The 21,538-nt window shown below is 47.8% G+C and overlaps 1 protein-coding gene across 1 annotated transcript in view; it reads right to left on the bottom strand.

Annotated features, from left to right (window-relative positions):
- The window catches only part of NAA16 (N-alpha-acetyltransferase 16, NatA auxiliary subunit), a 587,644-nt gene that overhangs the window by 201,605 nt on the left and 364,501 nt on the right, over positions 1–21,538 (bottom strand). The window contains exons 10-12 of the mRNA XM_078657379.1: positions 16,498–16,570; positions 16,156–16,325; positions 15,532–15,684 (exon numbers count right to left, since the gene is read on the bottom strand). Of these exons, the coding sequence (XP_078513505.1) occupies positions 15,532–15,684; positions 16,156–16,325; positions 16,498–16,570 (396 nt within the window). The remainder of the gene's footprint in view (positions 1–15,531; positions 15,685–16,155; positions 16,326–16,497; positions 16,571–21,538) is intronic.

Genomic DNA, 21,538 nt, shown 5'->3' on the forward strand with positions numbered 1-21,538 from the left:
CGGCAGTAGAGGAAGCGGATCAAACTAGGAGCGAGGAGGTAGAGCACTTGCAACAGGAAGTCATTCGCCTCCGCTAGCAACAAGTCGACCTCCAGGCACATGCTGAAGACCTCGAGACCGCTCTCGGAGAAACAACATACGGGTCCGAGGTGTGCCTTCTAAAATTGAGGGGAACAGTGTGACGTGCTTCCTGCAGGGGTTGTTCCGAGAGATTTTGGGGGAACCTGCTGATTTTGAAATACGCATTGATAGGGCACACAGAGTGGGCCTGGCACGCCGGGCGCCGCCCCCCCACCCGACATTCTGACCTTCCTACCGGACTTTCCCCTAAAATAAAGAATCTTGAGGGAGGCCGCCAGAAACAACACCCCCAATTTCAAGGCCACCCAGTGGCGTTGTATCAGGATCTTTCAGACATCACCCTGCAAAAGAGGAAGGCCTTTAAGGTGGCCACAACGCACTTGCGGGCCAACGGGATCCCCTACTAATGGGGCCATCCCTTCCGGCTCATCTTTAAATGGAAGGGGACCCTACACCAGCTGAGATCCTTGCGGGACACTTGCACTTTGCTAGCCATCGACCTTGATGGGGACTCTAAGTCAGAGGGAGCCTCAATGCGCACATCACCGGAGGAATCCCCACGCAATTCACGAGGCGGATGGCAGAGGGTGGGGCGACAAAGATCACCCCAAGCAGACCTTAAACCAGACCCGGCGACCGTGGCTCAGGAATAGGTGGCGGCTGTCCAGGAAGTGTCTAAGGACACAGCGACCCTGCACTGATGCAGCAACGGCAGGGGGTCCTTTTTCTTCGCACGGACACCGCGTGGATCGGGGGGGCGGGCGGGGGGCCAACGGGGTCGCCACTGCCACACACTCCTTCACTTCTGGTTACTACGGGCCTGAACTGTGTCTGATAGGCCTGTGACTATGGTTTGCACATGGGGATTTCTGGTTGGAGTTAGGGAGGAGGGAGGCGGGGGGAGGAGTTGGAGTTCGAAGGGGGCGGAGGGCCCGGGAGGTGGGGGGCGACTGTGGGAGTTCTCTGTTGGGGTCAGGGTGTTGGTGGGGGGGGCGGGTCGAGGGTGGGAACCAGTGTGCCGTAGGGGACCAGCGGGTTGCTAGGGTCAGTGCCTACATGGGCGCAGAAATCGTTTACCATCAGCCTCACATAGCAAGACATGCGCTCTGAATGAGTGACGACTGACGCTATCTTGAAGATTCGGACGCTAAATGTAAAGGGCTTGAACAATCCTGTTACGCGTAGGGCAGTGCTTTCTTACCTAGAACACTCGGGGACTGAGATATTTCTACTTCAAGAAACTCACCTACTCATGAAAGACTGGCACAGAATGAGGTCCCGCATGTTTCCGCATCAATTCTTCTCCTCCACACCGGAGAAGAAAGCAGGGGTTGCGATTTTAGTGTCTAAACACTTTCATGGGCAGCTTAAGGTCAAGGTGGGTGAGATCAAGGACAGACTGCTAGCCTACAGCATTCAAATAGGAGACCAGCAGCTAACAGTAGGGTCTTTAAACGCACCGAACGTGGGACAGGAGCCATTTCTACGGAACGCGATTTCCGAGGCATTGCGCTCTTCAGATCCCCTTCTGCTTCTGGGGGGGGGCCTTAATTTAGTGATGGACACCAACATGGACAGGTCTGGACACAGATATGATGGCGCGTGCGCTATCTCCGGGGCAGGCAGGGACTGGCTACGGCAAAGGGGGCTAGTGGACCTCTGGAGGGCTAAACATCCCGGGTCATCGCAGTTCACCTTTTATTCACATGTGCACCACACATACGCCAGGCTGGATCACTTCTTCGGAACTAGAGGCTCGGGCTGCGGGCATCGACATCGTTCCGGCGGCTATCTCGGATCATGCGGCGGTAGAACTCACACTCCTAGTTCCCAAGATTAGGAGACCCCCGTGTAGGTGGAGATTGAGGGGAACCCCTCCTGCAACGCGCAGATGTAGCCCAACAGATCCGCCAATGCATCACCGATTATTTAACTACTAACGATAAGCCTGAGACGCCGGTAGCTGCACTGTGGGGGGCCCTGAAGGCGGTGGTGCGCGAGGAATTCATTGCGATTGCGGCGGCGGAGTCAAGGGAACGCAAAGCGAAACACGAGGCCTTGAAGGCCCAGGTGGTAGAGCTGGAGGGGGTCCACGGCCGCACTGGTGCACCTAGGGTCTGGAGGCAACTTAAGGCAGCCAGGGCTCAACAGGCAGGTATGGACACGGATAGAGGGGAATATGCTGCCCTTCACCTCCGCCACACTTATTACGTAGGTGGAAATAAGACAGGAAGGCTCCTGGCCAGTGCGTTGAAGGCGAAGGTCCAACGATCAAAAATTCAGACCCTGCGTGACGGGAACGGCGTTGAGCTCCGAGAGGAGACGCAGATTACAGGGGCCTTCTGCGATTACTATGCCTCATTATACCACTCCGAAACCACTCCAGCGACAGGCGCTGAGGCCTACCTGGCCGGCGCTGCCATTACTGTGCTATCTTCCGCGAATGCGGACTCCCTTGACGCTCCCATCTGCCTAGATGAGGTGTAATTGTATATGCCCGATCCTTTGAGATAAATATGGAGTAACTGATGCCTTGAGCACACATGATAAATATACAGAGTCTCCTTGTTTCTCGCTTGATAATGTTGCATGCATATCCTTATTAATAGTCTACAAATTATACCAGTTGGGATATTGTTCTACATATATAGATGAGGTGACGGAAGCCATTTCCCGACTCAAGCCTCTAAAATCGCCAGGCCCGGATGGCTACTCCGCTGGGTTTTACAAGACATATTGCTCGTTACTCGCCCCTGTTCTCACCAAACTTTTTAACTCTTTTCAAGGTCCGGGCTCCATCCCTTCGGATATGCTGGAAGCGGAGATTGTGGTCTTGCCGGGCTAAGAGGCTACACAATGTTCGGCGTTTCGGCCCACTTCCCTGCTTAACGTAGACCTGAAGCTTTTCACTGGCATTTTAGCTGCGAGACTTAGGCGGTGCGTGCCCGGGATTATCGAGTCGGATCAATCGGGCTTTGTCCCCGGACGGCAGTGCAGCGATAATGCTAAAAGAATTCTCCACCTGATTGACAAAACCCACCTCCAGCAGTCGGACTCGGCTCTTTTAGCGATCGATGCTGAAAAAGCATTCAACCGCGTCAAATGGACCTTCCTGCAGAAAGTCCTGGCGCGTTTCGGGGTGGGCGACCGCTTCCAGGCCTGGATTGCGAGCTGCTATCATCGCCCCCTGGTGCGGGATCGCCTGGGTGGCCTGCGCTCTAGACCCTTTGAGACCCTTTGAGATCCAACGTGGCACTTGACAGGGGTGCCCCCTATCGCCGCTCCTCTTTGCGCTGTATATTGAACCACTGGCGCAAAAGGTGCGTGACAACCCGGATATACAAGGCATTACGTTCGGTGGGGAATCTCATGCTATAGGTCTATAGCTGCTCTTGACAGAACGGAGAATTCTGTGCCCGCATTCCTTGCTGAAGTAGGGGAATTTGGAGAAGTGTCTGGCTTATGAAATAATAGAGGGAAGTCGCTGCTTCTGCCACTAGGCAGGAATGCCCACCTGAAGTCTGGCGCACCCGCGTATGGGGGGGAACTACAGACGTGCTCGCCGCTCCCGTACCTGGGTATCACCCTCACCCCATCCACGGAGCAAACGGTTGCCCTCAACTACACCAACCTCAAGTCCCAGATTCGTGTGATTTGGCACGCTTGTCCAAGACACCGCTCTCCTTGCTAGGGCGTATCGCGGCGGTAAAAATGTTGGCCCTTACCAAGAGCTTATACGTCTTTCAGACTGTCCCAGTGTTCCCGCCGTCCGGGACTATATCGAACCTGCAGACTGCCCCCCAGCACTTCATCTGGCCGCGCCTCCACAAACAACTGGCCTACCGGGGGATGGACAAAGGGGGCCTGGGGATCCCCAATCTCACACAGTACTTCCAAGCTACGCAATTGCGCTACCTGGGGGAGTGGTACAGACCAGAATCTGAAAAGAGGTGGCTCTTCCAAGACAGGGCCTTGGCTCAGACGTCACTGTGGAAGATACCGTTCCTCCGACGCACAGACAGGCCATGCTACATCCAGAATTCACCTATCACCCGCACCACCCTGCGGCTATGGGACCGGGTCGTTGTGCCCCGGGGTCTCACGACCTTTCCCTCCCTGCTCACCCCCCTCTGGGACAATCCCGCATTTCCGCCAGGTACCGACCTCCACGCTTTCCCGCAATGGCGCGACTCCACCTGTAGGTCGGCTGGACACCTCTTCGATTTGCGGGGCATTCTCCCTCTCTCAGAACTCTCCCGGGGGTATGACATCACCTCACCACAGTTGTTCCAAAACTTTCAGCTCAGACACTGGCTCACGCAACCAGACACTGCCCCACTTGTGGGCTGACGCATGACCGACTTTGAGAAATGGGTGGTCTTAAAAGAAACGGATAAAGGACTTATCACAGACATGTACAGATGCTCCCCCAGCCCCCCTCCCCCCGAGACACGTCACGCAGCAGGACAAAAACGCTGGGAGGCGGAGCTGGGGAGAACATTATCACCCCGGGAGTGGCGCTCGATCTACCTCAGTGCCAATCACACGGTGCGCAATACAGCAGGCAGAGAGACAGCGTTAAAGCTGGACACATATTGGTACTTAATAGAGGCAACCCGACACGTAATGCACTATGCTGGAGGGGCTGCGGGGAGAGGGGTACCTTGACCCACTTGCTCTGTGACTGCAGGGAGGTTAAGGACTATTGGACGGCTGTGCTCAATGACATAGATAGCACTTTTGATACAGAAATCCCACGTTCCCGGCCTACAATATTCTTGGGCTCCCGAACGCACTCATCTTCCCCTTGACATCGATAAAAGGGCGCCAGATTGGCATTGCCATGCAGGCTGCCTCCAAACATATACTATCACTCTGAGGGACCAACAATAGGCCTACTCATACGGGGTGGTTGCATAAGATATGGTTCACACTGGGGATGGAACGGATACAGGCTACATTCACACAGTCGTCGGCAACCTTTCAGAAAGTCTGGCTACCACTGCTTACTCTTCTCTCCAAAGAATTCAACAAAGTTACATGCCCCAGATATCTCCGCATGTTGCGCTTGACAGCAGCTGCACCTGACCCTCCTGGGAATGCAGATGACACATGATCACAGAGCGGTGCGCCTTAGAAAACACAACTCGAGAATCCTGCACACTGGTTGGGGAGGGGGGAGTTGTTGTTTTTTTTCCTTATGGACGTTCTGGCTTGGCAATTTACGTGTGGATTGCTTCCTCCTTCATATTACACTAAGGTTTACGCACCTGTCAGCACTTTGGCTACCATGTTTGATACGAACGTATGGATTGTACTTTCCTTTCTAGGTAGACCTCCCTATTGCTTTGTGTTGCCTGTGAATTATACTGAAACTAATCAAATAAATTTAAACATAACAATTAGGCAACATACTAAACAGTGTGCACTTACAGCCCAGTATTAATCTTTCTGTGTTTCAGCTGGATGTGATTTTAGAGAAAAACCAAAGGAAATGATGTGATTTCAGAGCATCGTGGGTGAAGAGAAAAAGGATGTGTGTGCAGAGCACCAAAAATACAAGTGCTGTTAAAAATACAAAGTTGAATGAGCCCTGAAATGATTCAACTTCATCATAGGTCTTGGAGAATTCCTTCCTCCTTTCAATTGCAGCAGGAACACAAGCACAACAAATAAAACAAAAACGCCAGACATATTTAATTACGGCTGAAGGGTGACAAAGTAAGCGCTCCATAGTTTCTTTTTGCACGTACCACACATAAGACATACAATTCATCACATATGAAAGTCACACATAAATAAATTAGAATATTGGCAGCACCATATGCATATATCATGTTCCATTGAGCTGTACTATACAACGTTTAAGCACAGTTGTGAAGTTAAAACGCATACATGCCAGGGATTTGTGCTACTGAGACATTCAGGCTCACAAAGAAGATTGGGAAAACAGTGTCATTATTCTAATATTTACACTTCTCTCAATAACAGTGCATGCCGAATGACAGATTTAGTTCAGAAGAAAAGCAATTTTTGAAAAACATTTGCAATGCAATAGGTCTAGCATTTACTAGTGTTTGAGTTTTTGGCATTGTAAATGACAATGCCTTTATTTTATGTGTTGTTTTTCAAAACAGATAAATAAAAGGCATTGTTATTTACAATGCTAATAGCTTTAACTCTTGCAAATGCGAGACCTACTGCATTGCAAATGTTTGTTTCGGACTTGTGCCCTGCCAGTAAGTAACCAGGCCATAGCAATCATAATATGGACTGCAATGTACTCTTATTCAAACTGCGTTAATTCTCTTGTAACAGATCATAAACTGTACAAGGTTGGTCATTAGCAGCTTATTCTACCCAACTTCTTTATCTGCATTCCGAAGCTTTCAGTCCTTTATTTAAACGTGCAAAATGTGCAAAAACAACACCACGTTTTTATATATAAAAAAAAATGACACCTGTCCAAATATTTACATTCAGCATGTATACTTTACTTCTTCCCATGCTATAAGCGAGTGGTCATTCTATTTCCTATTTTTCAAGCAGAGGTAAATACCCAACAGAAACATAAAATTCTGGTATTTTTCCTAGATCTACAGATATTGATTGACCCATGACGCAGCACTGGTTGTTTTCTTCAGTCTCCTGATTTTCAGCCTTCCCAGTTCAGTTAAGAACATGCATGCACGCAAAATTAACAGTTCAACATACTGCCTCTCTAACCCCTGGGGCATTATAGTCCTGGTCTAAATAAGGCAGCGCATTTACAACAACATCACCAGCCACCAAACTCGCACCTGCTATCTCTCGATTAGAAGAACTTCTGCTTTACTGAGATGGATAGTCCGCTAACATTAGATAAAGAGCTTCTGCTCCACCAAGGGCTGCACAGGTGAAATGGAAAGAAAGAAAGTACTTTTAGAGGCCATCTCGGTTTCATTACTATTTCAAATGAACGAATTTGGTGAATAGCATTCGTCAAGTATTTGTACCAAAGCACACTCGTCGCAATCTACACCGACTTTTTAGAAATATATTTTTCCGCAGTGAGTTCTTGACTTTATAAGATGTTTTCCCCGCCAGTCCGATTTTTTCCCCAGTCCAATAGTCCACTTTAAAGTCGTAAAACATAGCTGGAATTCGGGTTCAAACTTGAAGGCGCCGATCCATGTTGCTTTGTCAGGCGGCAAACGCCATCAAAGCGCTAGTGTGGTCCCTTGACTAGGCGTTCGCTTTGTTGCCAGGAAACACAGTCTACTGTTGGAAGAGTTGTAGTTGGGTGGTGCTACTAGGACCTAGATTTCCTATACTTAACCTCTTGACTGCTAGGAAATAAAACACACCCAATCCCCCTTAATAGGAAGCCCAAACTCCGCGAATATCCTACTAGAAAAACGCCCAAATGACAATAGAAATTGAAAAGTGCAAAAAGCCTAATAAAACAAAAATACAAGCAAGGGAGCGGGAGCCATGGTGGGGGAAGCAGTAGTAAAGGCAGCAGTAAGACAACTGTGGCATTAAGAGGACGTGGAAGGAAGAAGGCTATATTTGAATGTAATCAGCTAGGGCGCTGAAGTTGAGCAAACAAACAGTAATAGAGGAGGAAACAAAGAAAACAATTGTCCCCCAAAGAACCATAGCAGAACGAGACAGTACTAAGTCCCTGCTCTATGGGAGGAACAGAAGATGGGAAGGAAGGGCAAAGAGGCAGGACTGACCACTAGTGAGCAAGCATTTTAGAGGACACTGACAACTGAAAAGCAATGGCAAGAAAGGGAATGGAATTGAAGCCCACAGACTGATTACAGCAGGACTCGAAGAGACAGTGTAGGCGAGGTCTAGCTCGACCTAAAAAACGATCCTGTTTCCTTTAGAGACTATAGATTTCTTACCTGAATATTCTCTAAGAACACCTGAAGTGCCTCCGTGCATGCATTGGTAATGGAACTGCACTTGTTGTGACCATGTATGCTCCTTTGTAGTACAGCTCGGTCCTCCGGGTCCCGCTTCCTCATGTATGAATGACTAGAGAGGCATAGCCACATCTTTTGAGCCAATCCTGATGTTGCTCCCTTGCTGTTTATGTTAGTAAACCGCATGAAAACTGCACGAGGGTTGGCTCATTCAGACAAACCTAGTGCTCCATTGGAGACCTGGGGCTGTGGCTGTAATCCCCAGGCTCCTAACATTACTCAGGTAGGAGAAAGTTCAAGTGAGCATGTCGGACTGGGCACAGCAAGGCACCCGTCCAACCTGACATGCACACTTCACTCCAAGGTCCTGCGGAACCTGTGTCCCACCCACATCCGCCCTCACTCATGCACAAAGGCACCTAACTCGGACCAGGCTGAAATAAAAGCACCATGGCTAGGAAAAAACAACATTGAATCAGACATTTAATATGGAGAATAGAGAAATCACCCCTGGTAAGCTGGAGACCTTGTGCAAATGAAATACATCTTATAATTCGGAAACTAAGCACTCATCAAGCGTACACAACTGAAGAGAAGGTCTACAACTTTCTAATGGCGAAGCCAAGAAGATAACCATACCTATCTAACATAAGCGGGACTGCCAAGACACTGGGCCTACTATAAACTTTATAACTTGATATTTGAAAAGTTGTCTTCAACAACGTCAGGGGAGGAGCTTCGCGAGCATCCAAGATGGTCACGTGAGCACAGAGCTCCCGAGACCCTCGCCGCCCTTCGCGACTATCCTGACATATATCCTGATTTTGCAGATGGGCTTTTGAGGATGCGCTTTTGCTGATCTCAATGCTTTTTTGAAAATGTTATTCGGACGTCGGGAACCGCTGCTACATCGACTTTAACTTCTGCGGCCTGCCCCGGGACTTGGCCGGGGACTCGATTAGCCAGCTAGCCGTGGAGTAGTTGAATAACATCGGCCGGAGGGGTTCTCCCCCAGACGGCCTCATCCCAACTTTCGGTTTCGTTTTCCTACTCCGGGCCTCGTTCGATTGGAGAACGGCTCAGATTCACCCTTGATCCGGCTTGGCTTGCCCTTTCACTAAGTGTTTCCTCTGTGAGCATTTTGCCTTCAACCTTCCTGGCACTTATCTCACTTTGGCTCACTTTTGATGACTTTTGGCATCGCCATCACCAGCCATTTTCACCAGGTCTCGCGGGCCCCTTTGGGGCACCCTATTCAATATGGCCACCAGACCTGACCCTGAAAAGCGCAAGACTAAGACACCTCTCCGAGGGGGACAGATTCAAACTAATGTTATGGATCGTTACACTCATCCTAAGGGATCTCCCGGTGGTACCGGCTGCACTCCTGAAGATCCGAGTGCTGAATCTGCCGCTTCTTCTGAACCTTCCCTTCAGGATGTTATGAGTGCCATCGCCGGCATGAAGGCTTCGATGGGTCAGCAATACGAGGCCCTTGCTTCAAAGATCGACACGGTGGCCGTCGACGTCCCCTTGATCAGAGCGGACCTGGCGAAAACTAATGAGAGGGTCAAGTCCCTAGATTTGAAGACCTCCAGCCTGACTACTGACGTCTCCGACATACAGACTGAAGTCGGCAACCTGCGTTTTTCGAACGACTTGATGGCGCACCGACTTGAGGATTTTGAAAATAGGGCACGGCGTAATAATGTACGCATTATTGGAGTCCCTGAGAACCACGAATATGCTTCCATCGATCTCCTGGTGGAAGATCTTGTTTTAAATCATCTCGCCCCCTCCGGGCTCAGCAAATTCTTCGCCGTTGAGGGAGCGCATCGAGTTCCGGGTGGAAAACCAAAAGTAGGTGGGGGGGGGGGGGGGGGGGGGGGGGTAAATCGGGGCTCTTTCCTCCTCCTGGGTTTCTTTGTTTAGATTAGTTTAATGGCTGGGCGACAGGCACACTGCAGGTTGGGGTGGCTATTGAGTCTCACGCAGGGGTGCAGGGTGGGGGGAGTTGTAACGGGTTCTGGTTGGGGGGTGGTGGGGGTCGTTGTTTGTTTGTTCATTTTCGCAAGGCATCGCATTGTACTCTTTATTGCTTCGATTAATGTGCTCTGTGTGGAGTATGCTCTGTAGTCTTCTCGGGAATGGGGGTAGTGAGTTGAGACTTATCTTGGAATGTCAACGGGTTGGGGGACAGGATAAAACGGGGTTGTGCTGCAGTTTTTGAGACGCCATGCTCCTGATTTTGTCCTTCTGCAAGAGACACACTTAATTGGTAACGCTTGCCAAGCCATGAATAGACGAGGATATCGCTTGGTTGCTCATTCCGGATTCACTTCTGGCTCTAGGGGGGTGGGTATTCTGGTCTGCACTTCCCTTCCCTTTGAGATTGATGATGTAATACTTGATGATAGAGGGCGCTACGCCGCACTCACTGGTAGATGGGAGGGGAAGATGCTCTCTATACTCTCGATTTATGTCCCCCCTGGCCTGCAGACTCTCACCTTTGCTGATATTGGATGGGTGGTTCTGGGGCTTCCTGAAGGGCTCCTAATTTTGGGTGGGGACTTTAACTCTGTTGTCTCTGGAACTTCGGATCACTACCCTCCCAGAGATTTGGCTAGCTCTCAGTCATGGATGAGTGGGTTTTTGGACACTTTCGGGCTGGTGGATAGTTGGAGGTTGATGCACCCCATACAGTTACAATATACCTTCCATTCTGGTGTCCACGGGAGCCTCTCCAGGCTTGATTATTTCTTGATGACGGCGGCTCAATCCTCCTCTATCAGGCAAATTCGACACCTTCCCAGGGGCATTTCTGATCATTCCCATTGTTGCTCTGTATGGAAGCTGGAGTGCGCAGCGAGGGCAGAGTCGCTCCCATCAACCCTTGGTATCTCCGGAATCCTAAGATTCGCTCAGAGCGGATAAAATCGATTGATCATTACTTCCTCGATAATGTGGGATCTGTTTCTTCGTCTGTGTCATTGTGGGAGGCTTTTAAGACTGTTATACGTGGACATTCATTGACGTTAATTACTGGCGCCAAGAAGGCTAAATGTGAGGAACTGGTCCGCATTGAAGCTGAAATAACTGCTTGAGAGTGACCTCGAGGCGGGTGTCACCCGTGCTAAACTTCACTCCCTCAGCTTGAAACAATCTGAATATAAAGCCCGGGTGACCGATGCTGCTAAAGTTATGAACAGAGAGCAACAGGGTAGGCTCTATGATGTGGGTGACAAGGCTGGTAAACTGCTTGCTTGGCTTGATAAGAAGGAAAGAGCGAATCGTGTGGTTCCTACGATTGAAAGGTCGGATGGAGTATGTGTTACTGACCCGGCTGGTATCATTGACTGTTTTGTGGAACATTTCCGTGCTGTGTATTCTCCAGTTTGCGATAGGGACGAGGAGGATTCTCATTTGTTACTGCGGGACATTGCATTGCCCTGTCTCTCTAATTTCGATAGAGATTGTATGGACGCACCGCTTACGACAGACGAGATAGCGGTTGCCATCCGCTCCCTTCGCTCTGGCAAGGCTATGGGCCGCAATGGCTTGCCTATTGAGTTGTACAAATTGCGGCCCGACAAAATGGTGCCCTATCTGAGGGCGATGTTCCTTGAGGCGCTGGAATCTGGTTCCCTCCCTGCTGATCAACGGCTGGCCTCCATCGTGGTAATACGCAAGGAGGGTAAGCCGCGAGACCGTTGTACCTCTTTTAGGCCCATCTCCCTTTGAAACGCCGAACCCAAAATCTTAGCCAAATTGTTGGCTAACCGCTTGGTCAAGGTGATCGGTGACTTGATCCATCCGGATCAATCCGGTTTTATCCCGCATCGCAATACTGCCCTTAATTTTCGGCGGCTTCATGGAGTTCTCGCGAGAGCCACGACCCTCTCTGAGCCGGCCATTTTGGCTTCCTTGGATGCCACCATGGCCTTTGATACTATCGAATGGCCTTATCTCTGGGCGGCTCTCGCCAAATTTGGTCTTGGCCCTGTATTCATCGCATGGGTGAAACTTCTTTATGAGAAGCCTCTGGCTCAGGCGGTGGTCAATGGGAAGGTATCTGGCATTTTTACCTTGGGCGAGGTACTCGGCAGGGTTGCCCTTTGTCCCCCTTACTTTTTGCCCTGGTGCTCGAACCATTAGCTGCGTGGCTCCGTTGGGAACCCTCGATAAAGGGCATCAGGTGGACTCCAGATTTCGAAGATCGTATTTCGCTTTATGCGGATGGCATTCTTTTGTACCTCACATCCCCCCAGAAATCCCTGAATGTGCTCTTCGACGTTTTGACTTCATTTGGGAAAAACTCAGGTCTCGTTATTAACTGGACGAAATCCTGTGTCTATGTGTTAGCAGGAGGGTTTCCCACGCTGCCTCGCAGATTCCCGATCCAGCTCACAGAGTCAGGGTCAGGGTTCAAGTATTTAGGGATTTATATCTCCCTGGATCCTATGGTTCGCTACGAGCGCAACTTGCTTCCCCCGCTCCAATGACTGAAACTTGATGTCTCGCGCTGGCGTCGGTTACCGCTGTCAACGCTAGGGCGTGCAACTCTGTTTAAGATGATGTCGCTGCTGAGATTTTTGTACGCTCTGCAAACCTCCTTTGACCCTAGTCCCTCCAGATTTTTTCGGGAGGTGGAGAGCCTACAGCGTCGTTTGTTTTGGGACGGACGTGCGCGTATTGCTCTCCCCAAGCTCACGCTCCCTTGGTACGATGGGGGCATCGCTCTCCCAGACATCAAGCGTTACTATTGGGCCTCTCAATTGAGTGCTATCAAGCATGCTACTTACACACCGGGTCCTTCACCGGCTTTTGATATGGATAAACACCTTTTACCGGGTGGGAACTTCACTGGGGTGCTTTATTCTGAAGGGATTGGTAGGACATTAACTGGGCCCACTAAGATTGATGTGCGAATTTGGCGTGATGCGAATGCTGCTTTGGGATGGGGTGATAGATTGACTCGTGCGGCTCCGTTGTATGCCTCTGAAAGATTGGGTTGGTTATGGAGAACGAAAGGGTTTGAAAAATGGGACATGATTGGCATCAGTAGAGTGGGTGACCTCTGGACCAAGGGAAATGTTAAAACCTATGAGGCGCGGAGGACGGAATATGAGCTCGGAGACACAGAGTTTTTCAGATACGTTCAGGTGCGCCATTCTTTGCTGTCGGTTTTCGCTGCAGGCACCGACGTCCCCGAGTCCTCCCCTCTGGAGGACCGTATATTGGACGGTTATGTCCCTGACAGCACGATTTCATTGACTTATAAAAAATTTATCAATAATCATGCGGATTTACTTGTGCGTCTCAGAGCGGTCTGGACTGAGGATGGGTTGGAATTAGATGACGAAGACTGGCAATCCGCATTATCGTCCCCCAAGGAGGTTGCCATTCCTGCCCGTCTTCGCTTTGTCCAACTTAAGATCCTTCACCGTATCGATGTTACTGGTCCTAGTCTGGTGCGAATGGGCTATTTTCTGGATAGGCTGTGTAAGCGTGGTTGCGACATGCCTGGAACCTTCCTCCACATTCTCTGGGAATGTTCGGCGGTGGCGACGTTTTGGACCCGAGTGCATGCGGTGATGGAAAGAGTTACCGGAGTGTCGTTGCTGCCTGAAGCTAGGCGCTGCCTGCTGAATGTATGGGAACCGAATGATTATACTGTGGCTCAGATCTGCTGGGCGACCCTTGGTAACATGATAGCTAAGAGAGACATCGCACAGCTGTGGGGTTCCCAGAGGTCGCCCACGGTTTTGGTATGGAAGGAGGGCATTGACTGGTGCATGTTCAGGGAGAAAACGGTGTATCTGGCTAGGGGTAGACCTAGGCAATGGAAGAGAGTCTGGTCTCAGTGGAATACATATCGTGGGAATATCTGCACTCCCCCACCAGACTTATTGTTGGATGCTCCCTTGACCCCCTAAACGACGTTCCATGTACTGTTTGATACTATGGTTGCTGCACTGTTTTCCCACTGCCCCTCTCCCTCTCGACGTATTATAAATGTATACCTTTGCCTGAACATTGGAGAAGAGCTCTCTGAAGGCACATGATCGTCTGTACTGTATTTAAATGCCTCGACTTTTGTTATTGTGTTTTATTGTTAATAAAAGTTTATTTAAAAAGAAAAGAGCTGACTTATCAAAGGGGCATGCACTAACATTCAATTATGACACAATCGTATACCCCAATTCCACCTCCTGTGATATTCTATTTTACAATGTTTTAAAGTTGCAAACAATTTCTCCAGAACAGCACGACCTAAAAATAAAACTAGCAGTTCCAGAATAAGGACAGCCTCCTCTAGCTATTTCAACAGATCTCTAAGTCAAGGGGTTAAGTCAAAGAAACCCGGATGCTGCAGTAGACACCTAAAGGGAATGATACAGGCTCCCTACAGCATGGATGGGTTAGGGATGAAGGAGGTGCACCCTCAGAGTTGACCTGACAACTATGTGCTTCACCTGGATCCAGATGACTGAGCAAGAAACGCCTAACATTCGCCGTAATCGAATTTTCAAAAGTTCAGTCAGGAAATCTGTGCTGTATTATTTTCAACTGCAAAACCAACAGTTGATGGACATAATGCAGAACAATGTCATACATTCAAACCAGTACAGAGATATGGGCCTAAATCCATCGTTTTTTGCACTCCACACCACCCCAGTTCAGACATGGCCATATGCAAATCAGCCTTGACCCTGTGCCTCATGGGAACAGTCCAGCCCAAACTGCCAAGCCATGTCTTTCCTGGTCCGGAATCAAGCATCCTAGGACCAGTTTCTGGCTATCAGCCGTCTTCAGCCAGGATAGCTTGACTCCAGTGGTGTGGAGAGCATGGGACTCACGTCTGAGCATACCCATCCCACTCGGGGTGACAAATGCAAAACCAACAGTTGATGGACAGAATGCAGAACAAGGTCATACATTCAAACCAGTACAGAGATCTGGGCCTAAATCCATCGTTTTTTTGAATTCCACACCACCCCAGTTCAGACATGGCCATATGCAAATCAGCCTTGACCCTGTGCCTCATGGGAACAGTCCAGCCCGAACTGCCAAGCCATGTCTTTCCTGGACCGGAATCAAATGCAAAACCAACAGTTGATGGACAGAATGCAGAACAAGCCCGAAGCCGGTCCTTGGATGCTTGTTTCCAGTCCAGGGAGGACCTGGCTTGGCAGTTCTGGCTGGACTGTTCCCATGGGGCACAGGGTCAAGACTGATTTGCATATAGCTGGGTTCAAACTAGAAAGGCATGGTGATCAAAAATACGATGGATTTAGGCTCAGATCTCTGTACTGGGGTGAATGTATGACATTGTTCTGCATTCTGTCCATCACCTGTTTTTGTATTATTTTCAACTTCACAATAACTATGGAAAATATTACACCAGCCAAATCCAACTGGTCTGCATGAAAATATGTTACATAATATTAAGTATCAACATTTTCGGTAACAATCCCACTGTATTAGACAATGGAGCTCCCCAACACCTTAACCCCTAAACAGAATATCCTACCCTTGTAAATTTTGAGCACATCTCCTCAGCCTCTTTCACCAGATTTGCCCGAAGCATGTACTTTGCACATTTGGAATTGATGAACCTGTCTGCTGTATCCAAAGACTGTGCCTCATCCATCCACTTCGCAGCTTCCTTGAGATTGCCTATATGCTTTAAGACAACAGAAACAAAAGAAGATTAACATTAATAAAAACGTATAATCATTAGACTAGAATGAGATCTATAACGTCACACAACTTTAAGTAAAACACATTAGGCCATTAATTGCAGCAGAAGGCCCCAGAGACAAAAAGCACAGATTACCTCAATAACACTAAATCAATCTATTTTGCAGCTTGGGAGTTCTTTCTTCAGAAGTCTGACAGCCTCCTACCCAGAACATGTTCAAGGGAGATGCTAAAAACCTACATATTTGCAGGCAACATCAACAAGCAGTATTCTCCATCTTTACCAACTTAAGCTCCATACACTGACTGTTAAGAGTAAGAATGATTTCTTCTCAAGCTCTCTTACGCTTATAAAATAATCCATCATATTGAGTATCATGATACTACATAAATACCTAAAATAAAATAAATGAATTGAAATGTAATCGGATTAGACTGAACCTTATTCCCTTACCTTATAAATTTTAGCTTTTACATAGAACAGTTCTATTAGTGTAGGTGTGCTTGCTATTGCTGTATTAATATAATCCAGTGCCAATAAATATTGTCCAAGTTTGTCAAAATGCTGTGCCAGGAAATAGCGAACCCAAAGCAAAGTCGTTGGTGGCTCTTTCTCTCCATTTTCTAAAACAAAAGAAAAAGAAAAATATCTCAGCTTCCTAAAAGACCTAAAGCATCGTTTTCTGAATTTTCTTCATTTATGCAAAAATAATTCGACTAATGCTGCTACATTCTAGGAAGCACGCATAGATGTCTTGCAGAATGGTTGCACATAGTGCGAAGCAGTCAGTCTTACCACAAAGGCTGAAGTAGTCACACGTCTTCAGGGAAACTTCGTATCCAGTAACAAGTTCTTGAATGATGGAAACCTATTTGTTAAAGAAATACACAGCAGAAATACATCATATATGAAATATGAAAAAACATACATACAATACTAATGTGATCCAGTCTGGATCACATTAGCGACCAACATAAGTGTGAAATGCTCATGTGAATAATTCCTCAAGGAATTCTTTGTATATGTACATGATCATACCCAATTCCTTGGGGGTAATTTGGTTGCCCTATTTTGTCAGTAGAAACTACAATGAGGCATGAGCAAAAACTTGTCTGTTCTAGTGCAACCCACAAGAGGGATGAACACTGGAGAGTTTGTGCGTAGTGGCTCATACAAGGTAAGTATAGACTAGAAATCAGTAAGCACAATCATTCTTATGGCACTGTGTCCAGTAGTAATCTCATCAGAAACCTTTTTGTGCAATCAATTGCAGTGATTCTAAAGTAATACTGAAAATCACAAGGACTTCCTTGGGAAACAGGGGTCTGTATATTCTAAATAGGAAGTATGCTATACAATGTCTTGTACAATATGGGGTTTGATTCTCCTTTTTTAAATGCCGAAAAGGTAGGGTCCAATAGAAGAATAAAGTTGTACCTGCCACTGGGTGCCCTTATATAACATTAAGACTGTCAACCTTTTCTGAAAGAAGCCCATGGAATTGTGCAGAGTGTTGTTTATTTAAACCTCTGCCATAGATTTGATTATGCCTGCTATGTTGTTTGTTCACATTAAATCAAAATTATTGAGGTCTACATACAGAACGTTTAAACCAGGCTTGATTACATCCACAGTATTTTTTTTAGTTTGATGGCGAGTAAGCCACAGGATCAGACAACAAACTGCTCTGCAAACTAACCAAATTAGTTCAGTAATATCCAGCTGAATTTACTATTTGGAGGAAATGGAGGTCAGCTATGTCTGCAAAAACTTTTTTTAGATCAGCTGGAATAAAACTCCGTATCCGTGAGAGGAGAAGTAGTACAAAGGCAATATGCCAATGCTTTCTAAAACCATTATATAAATAGGTTTCTAAATGGGAATTTAAATATCCCATAAAATGTGTAACTAACTAAGTGAATCCTTGTAATCTTTCAGTGTCATATGGATCACCTGAGAGGGACGGATTCCTACTCTAAGTAGGCTGTGTTAGGTTAAGAACATCTTTTGCAAGATAGTGTGATGTATGTATTAATTTTTTGTATTGTTAATATAATACCATCAGTAATTAACACGTTTCTGCTTGGATCTCCCATAAAAAAAAGAAATAAATAAGCACAATGAAATGGCGAGCAAGCAAAAGGTGGCACAGCGAGCTTATGGTATTGATGCTGACTGGCTTTAATGTCTGGGTTTTTTTTCAACTGAGGGCACACTGAACAGCCTCCTGGACGTACCAGAATTCGAACAACGTATCCATTCCACGAAAAAGTGTCACCTTAAACAGAAGGAAACATGAGCCTCCAGGGACGCAAACATTGTGGGGACCGCAGCAGTCAAACACAATATTTGGCAGGAGCTGGAGCCAGGTGTGTCCTTCGTTTGACTGTTAGTTGTTTTTTTTACAGGAAGTTGCAGAAAACAACAAGTTACTTAACTTTGGTAACACTCTTTCTGATAGACTTTATGTAGCCATAGACTTCTTACCTTTGGATTAGTCATCAGGTATCAGAATAGATATGGAAACGTTTTTTGCAGTATTTCTGTGTGCCAGTAGGTGACAGCATGCTGGTGCTGCTCAGCTCTGGAAATTACATCCAGGGACTATATAGGTGCAGACACCAGTTGCTTTTGAGGCTGTACAGGCCCACAGACGCAGAGCCCAAATAGCAATTTGGTTGTGTCCAGTGAGCACATTACTAGACTTGTGATCAAATTAATGGATAGAGTCCAATTACAGAAGGGGAAGGACAAGAGGTTCGTGAAAAATCTGTGACTATATAGAGTCTCTACCAGAAAAGATCGTTACCTAAGGTAAGTAACATGTTTGACTTCTAGGGGCAGATTTCTCACCTTTGCAACAGATACCAAGTACCTATTCAGAGATGGGTCAAAGAATAGACTCAAACCAGAAAGTCTTGCAGGACCAAGTAGGCCAAAGGCCCCTCTCGACGAATTTAACCATCCAAACAATTGTGCTTCGTGAAAGTCTGAATGGACATCCATATAGTTGCCTGGCAAGTGCCTAGGACAGGGACTACGCATGCCAAGGGAGTGATAGAAGATTTGGCTCTGGTAGAATAGCTATGAAGTCGTTCAAGAGGCTGCTGAGTGGCCAATGTATAGCAGATCTTAATGCAAAGTATGATCCAGACGGAGATAGTTCTCTTCTGCACAGCCTTGCCCTTTCTTTCTCCCAATAATCCCACAAAGAGCTGATCATCCACTTGGTGTTCTTTGGTACGATCAATATAAAAGCTTATAGCTCTCTGGGGGTCCAAATGGTGGAGTCTCTACTCCTCCTTTAGAGGGGTGAGGCAAAGCACAGAATGCTGGCACAGTAATGTCTTGACCTATGTGGAACTGAGTCACAACTTTAGGCAAGAAGGATGCCAGTGTCTGCAAAACCAGCTTGTGTGGGAAGAATGTGGTGTATGGCAGGCTGACACAGAATCTGAAGCTCACTCACACGTCATGTTGATATTAACTGCAACAAGGAAGACCGTCTTGAGGGTAAGAAGCCACAAGGAACAGCTTTGAAGCGGCTCAAGGGGTGTACCCATCACATATTTGAGGACCAAGTTAAGGTTCCATGATGCACGACAAAGCGTGAGGGAGGAAACAAATGCAGTAAACCTTTCAAAAAGTGCATAACAAATAAAGACTTGCACAAAGAGGGCTGTTCCAACAGCAAAAAGGCTGAAATAACCGAGAGGTACCCTTTAACTGTGCCCAGAGCGAAGCCTTCCAAGGTTATGGACAAAGAAAACAACAAAAAATCAGATAACTTTGCCTGGAGTGTGTCTATCATGGACCACACCAAGCCACAAATATGTCCAACAACAGGTGAACACATTTTGTGCCTAGAGGTGTCCAGCTGCCAAGTTAACACCTACCACCCCAGGAGGCAGGACGAAGGTGTTCAGTAGTTGGGCTTAATCTCCAAGGATGAAGGAGGAGAGTAAGAAGGCAAGGGTGTAGAAGCTTGCACTGCTCTCTGCAACAGCAGATCCTGGTCCACTCAACCCCAGGATGCTTGGTGTGCACATCTAAACAATGCCACTTTATTACTGATCCTGTAAATAGTCTCAGTGGATCAACAGAAATTGAGACCGATCACCCCAAGTTTCCTGTGATGCATTCGATCATGCATGGGCAAAGGCTTAGTGAAGACCAAAGGATGGTGAATTCCCCCATTTGTGCTGCTCTGGGTGTCACAGGATAAGCTGCATTATCAAGGATGCCATTCTGTAGGTGTTCAATATGGTCCAGAGTTGACAACTGAAGTGTTGGATACAAATCTTCAGATTTCTCACATCGCTACATCAATTTGTTGAGATGCCAAAAAGAGTCTGAAGAGAAGAGGGTGAGCATATACCCAATGCCAGCTTGGCTGCCCCTGTCATGGTGCATTAGTGTGCCACATGGTCACTCGGGTTTGGAAATGGTATCAGTAGACCAGTCACAATGCCTTGCCTCCCAGTCTTAATTAAAACTGTAGAAAAACATGCTCTTCGAAAAAGGCCTCAGAGAAAAGGAAAAACAAGCATTGGAAATGCAATAGGTCTCGCAGTAGGAAAGTTTGAGCTATAGGTGTTATTTATTTTTTTGTTTTTTATTTATGTGTTGTTTTTTCTAAATAGCTAAATTAATAGCTTTCTTATTTACAAAGCCAATAGTTATAATTTTTGTAAATGTGACACCTCTAGCATTTGTAAAGCAACATTTTTTGTATTAACGGGACTTATATGTGACTTATATGTATTGATATAAAAAAAATCAATGGCTTTAAAAAACAATTAATAATTAATACGTAAATAAAATGGATTTTATTTTATATTGCCAATAGCTTAAAGTTTATTAAATATATTTAGTGAAGATGCTGTTGTTGCGCTGAGTGAGGGTGAGTGAGGGTGAGGGTGAGTGAGGGTGAGTGAGGGGTTGAGGGTGAGTGAGGGTGAGGGGTTGAGGGTGAGTGAGGGTGAGTGAGGGTGAGGGGTTGAGGGTGAGTGAGTGAGGGTGAGTGAGGGCGAGTGGGTGAGGGGGTGAGGGGTTGAGGGGGTGAGGGGGTGAGGGGGTGAGGGTGAGTGAGGGTGAGGTGTTGAGGGTGGGTGAGGGTGAGTGAGGGTGAGGTGTTGAGGGTGAGTGAGGGTGAGTGAGAGTGAGGGTGAGGGGTTGAGGGTGAGGGGTTGAGGGTGAGGGGTTGAGGGTGAGTGAGGGTGAGGGGTTGAGGGTGAGTGAGGGTGAGGGGTTGAGGGTGAGTGTGGGTGAGTGTGGGTGAGTGAGGGTGAGTGAGGGTGAGTGAGGGTGAGTGAGGGTGAGTGAGGGTGAGTGAGGGTGAGGGGTTGAGGGGGAGTGTTCGAGGGTGAGGTGTTGAGGGTGAGGGGTTGAGGGTGAGTGAGGGTGAGGGGTTGAGGGTGAGGGTGAGTGAGGGTGAGGTGTTGAGGGTGAGTGAGGGTGAGTGAGGGTGAGGGGTTGAGGGTGAGTGAGGGTGAGGGTGGGGGTGGGTGAGGGTGGGTGAGTGAGGGTGGGTGAGGGTGAGTGAGGGTGAGGGTGGGTGAGGGTGAGTGAGGGTGAGTGAGGGTGAGGGTGAGTGAGGGTGAGGGTGAGTGAGGGTGAGTGAGGGTGAGGGTGGGTGAGGGTGAGTGAGGGTGAGGGTGAGTGAGGGTGAGGGTGAGTGAGGGTGAGTGTGGGTGAGTGAGGGTGAGTGAGGGTGAGTGTGGGTGAGTGAGGGTGAGTGTGGGTGAGTGAGGGTGAATGAGGGTGAGGGTGAGTGAGGGTGATGGATTGAGGGTGAGGGGTTGAGGGTGAGTGAGGGTGAGGGGTTGAGGGTGAG

Source organism: Lissotriton helveticus, chromosome 8 (assembly GCF_964261635.1).
Source record: "Lissotriton helveticus chromosome 8, aLisHel1.1, whole genome shotgun sequence".
Taxonomy (NCBI): Eukaryota; Metazoa; Chordata; class Amphibia; order Caudata; family Salamandridae; genus Lissotriton; species Lissotriton helveticus.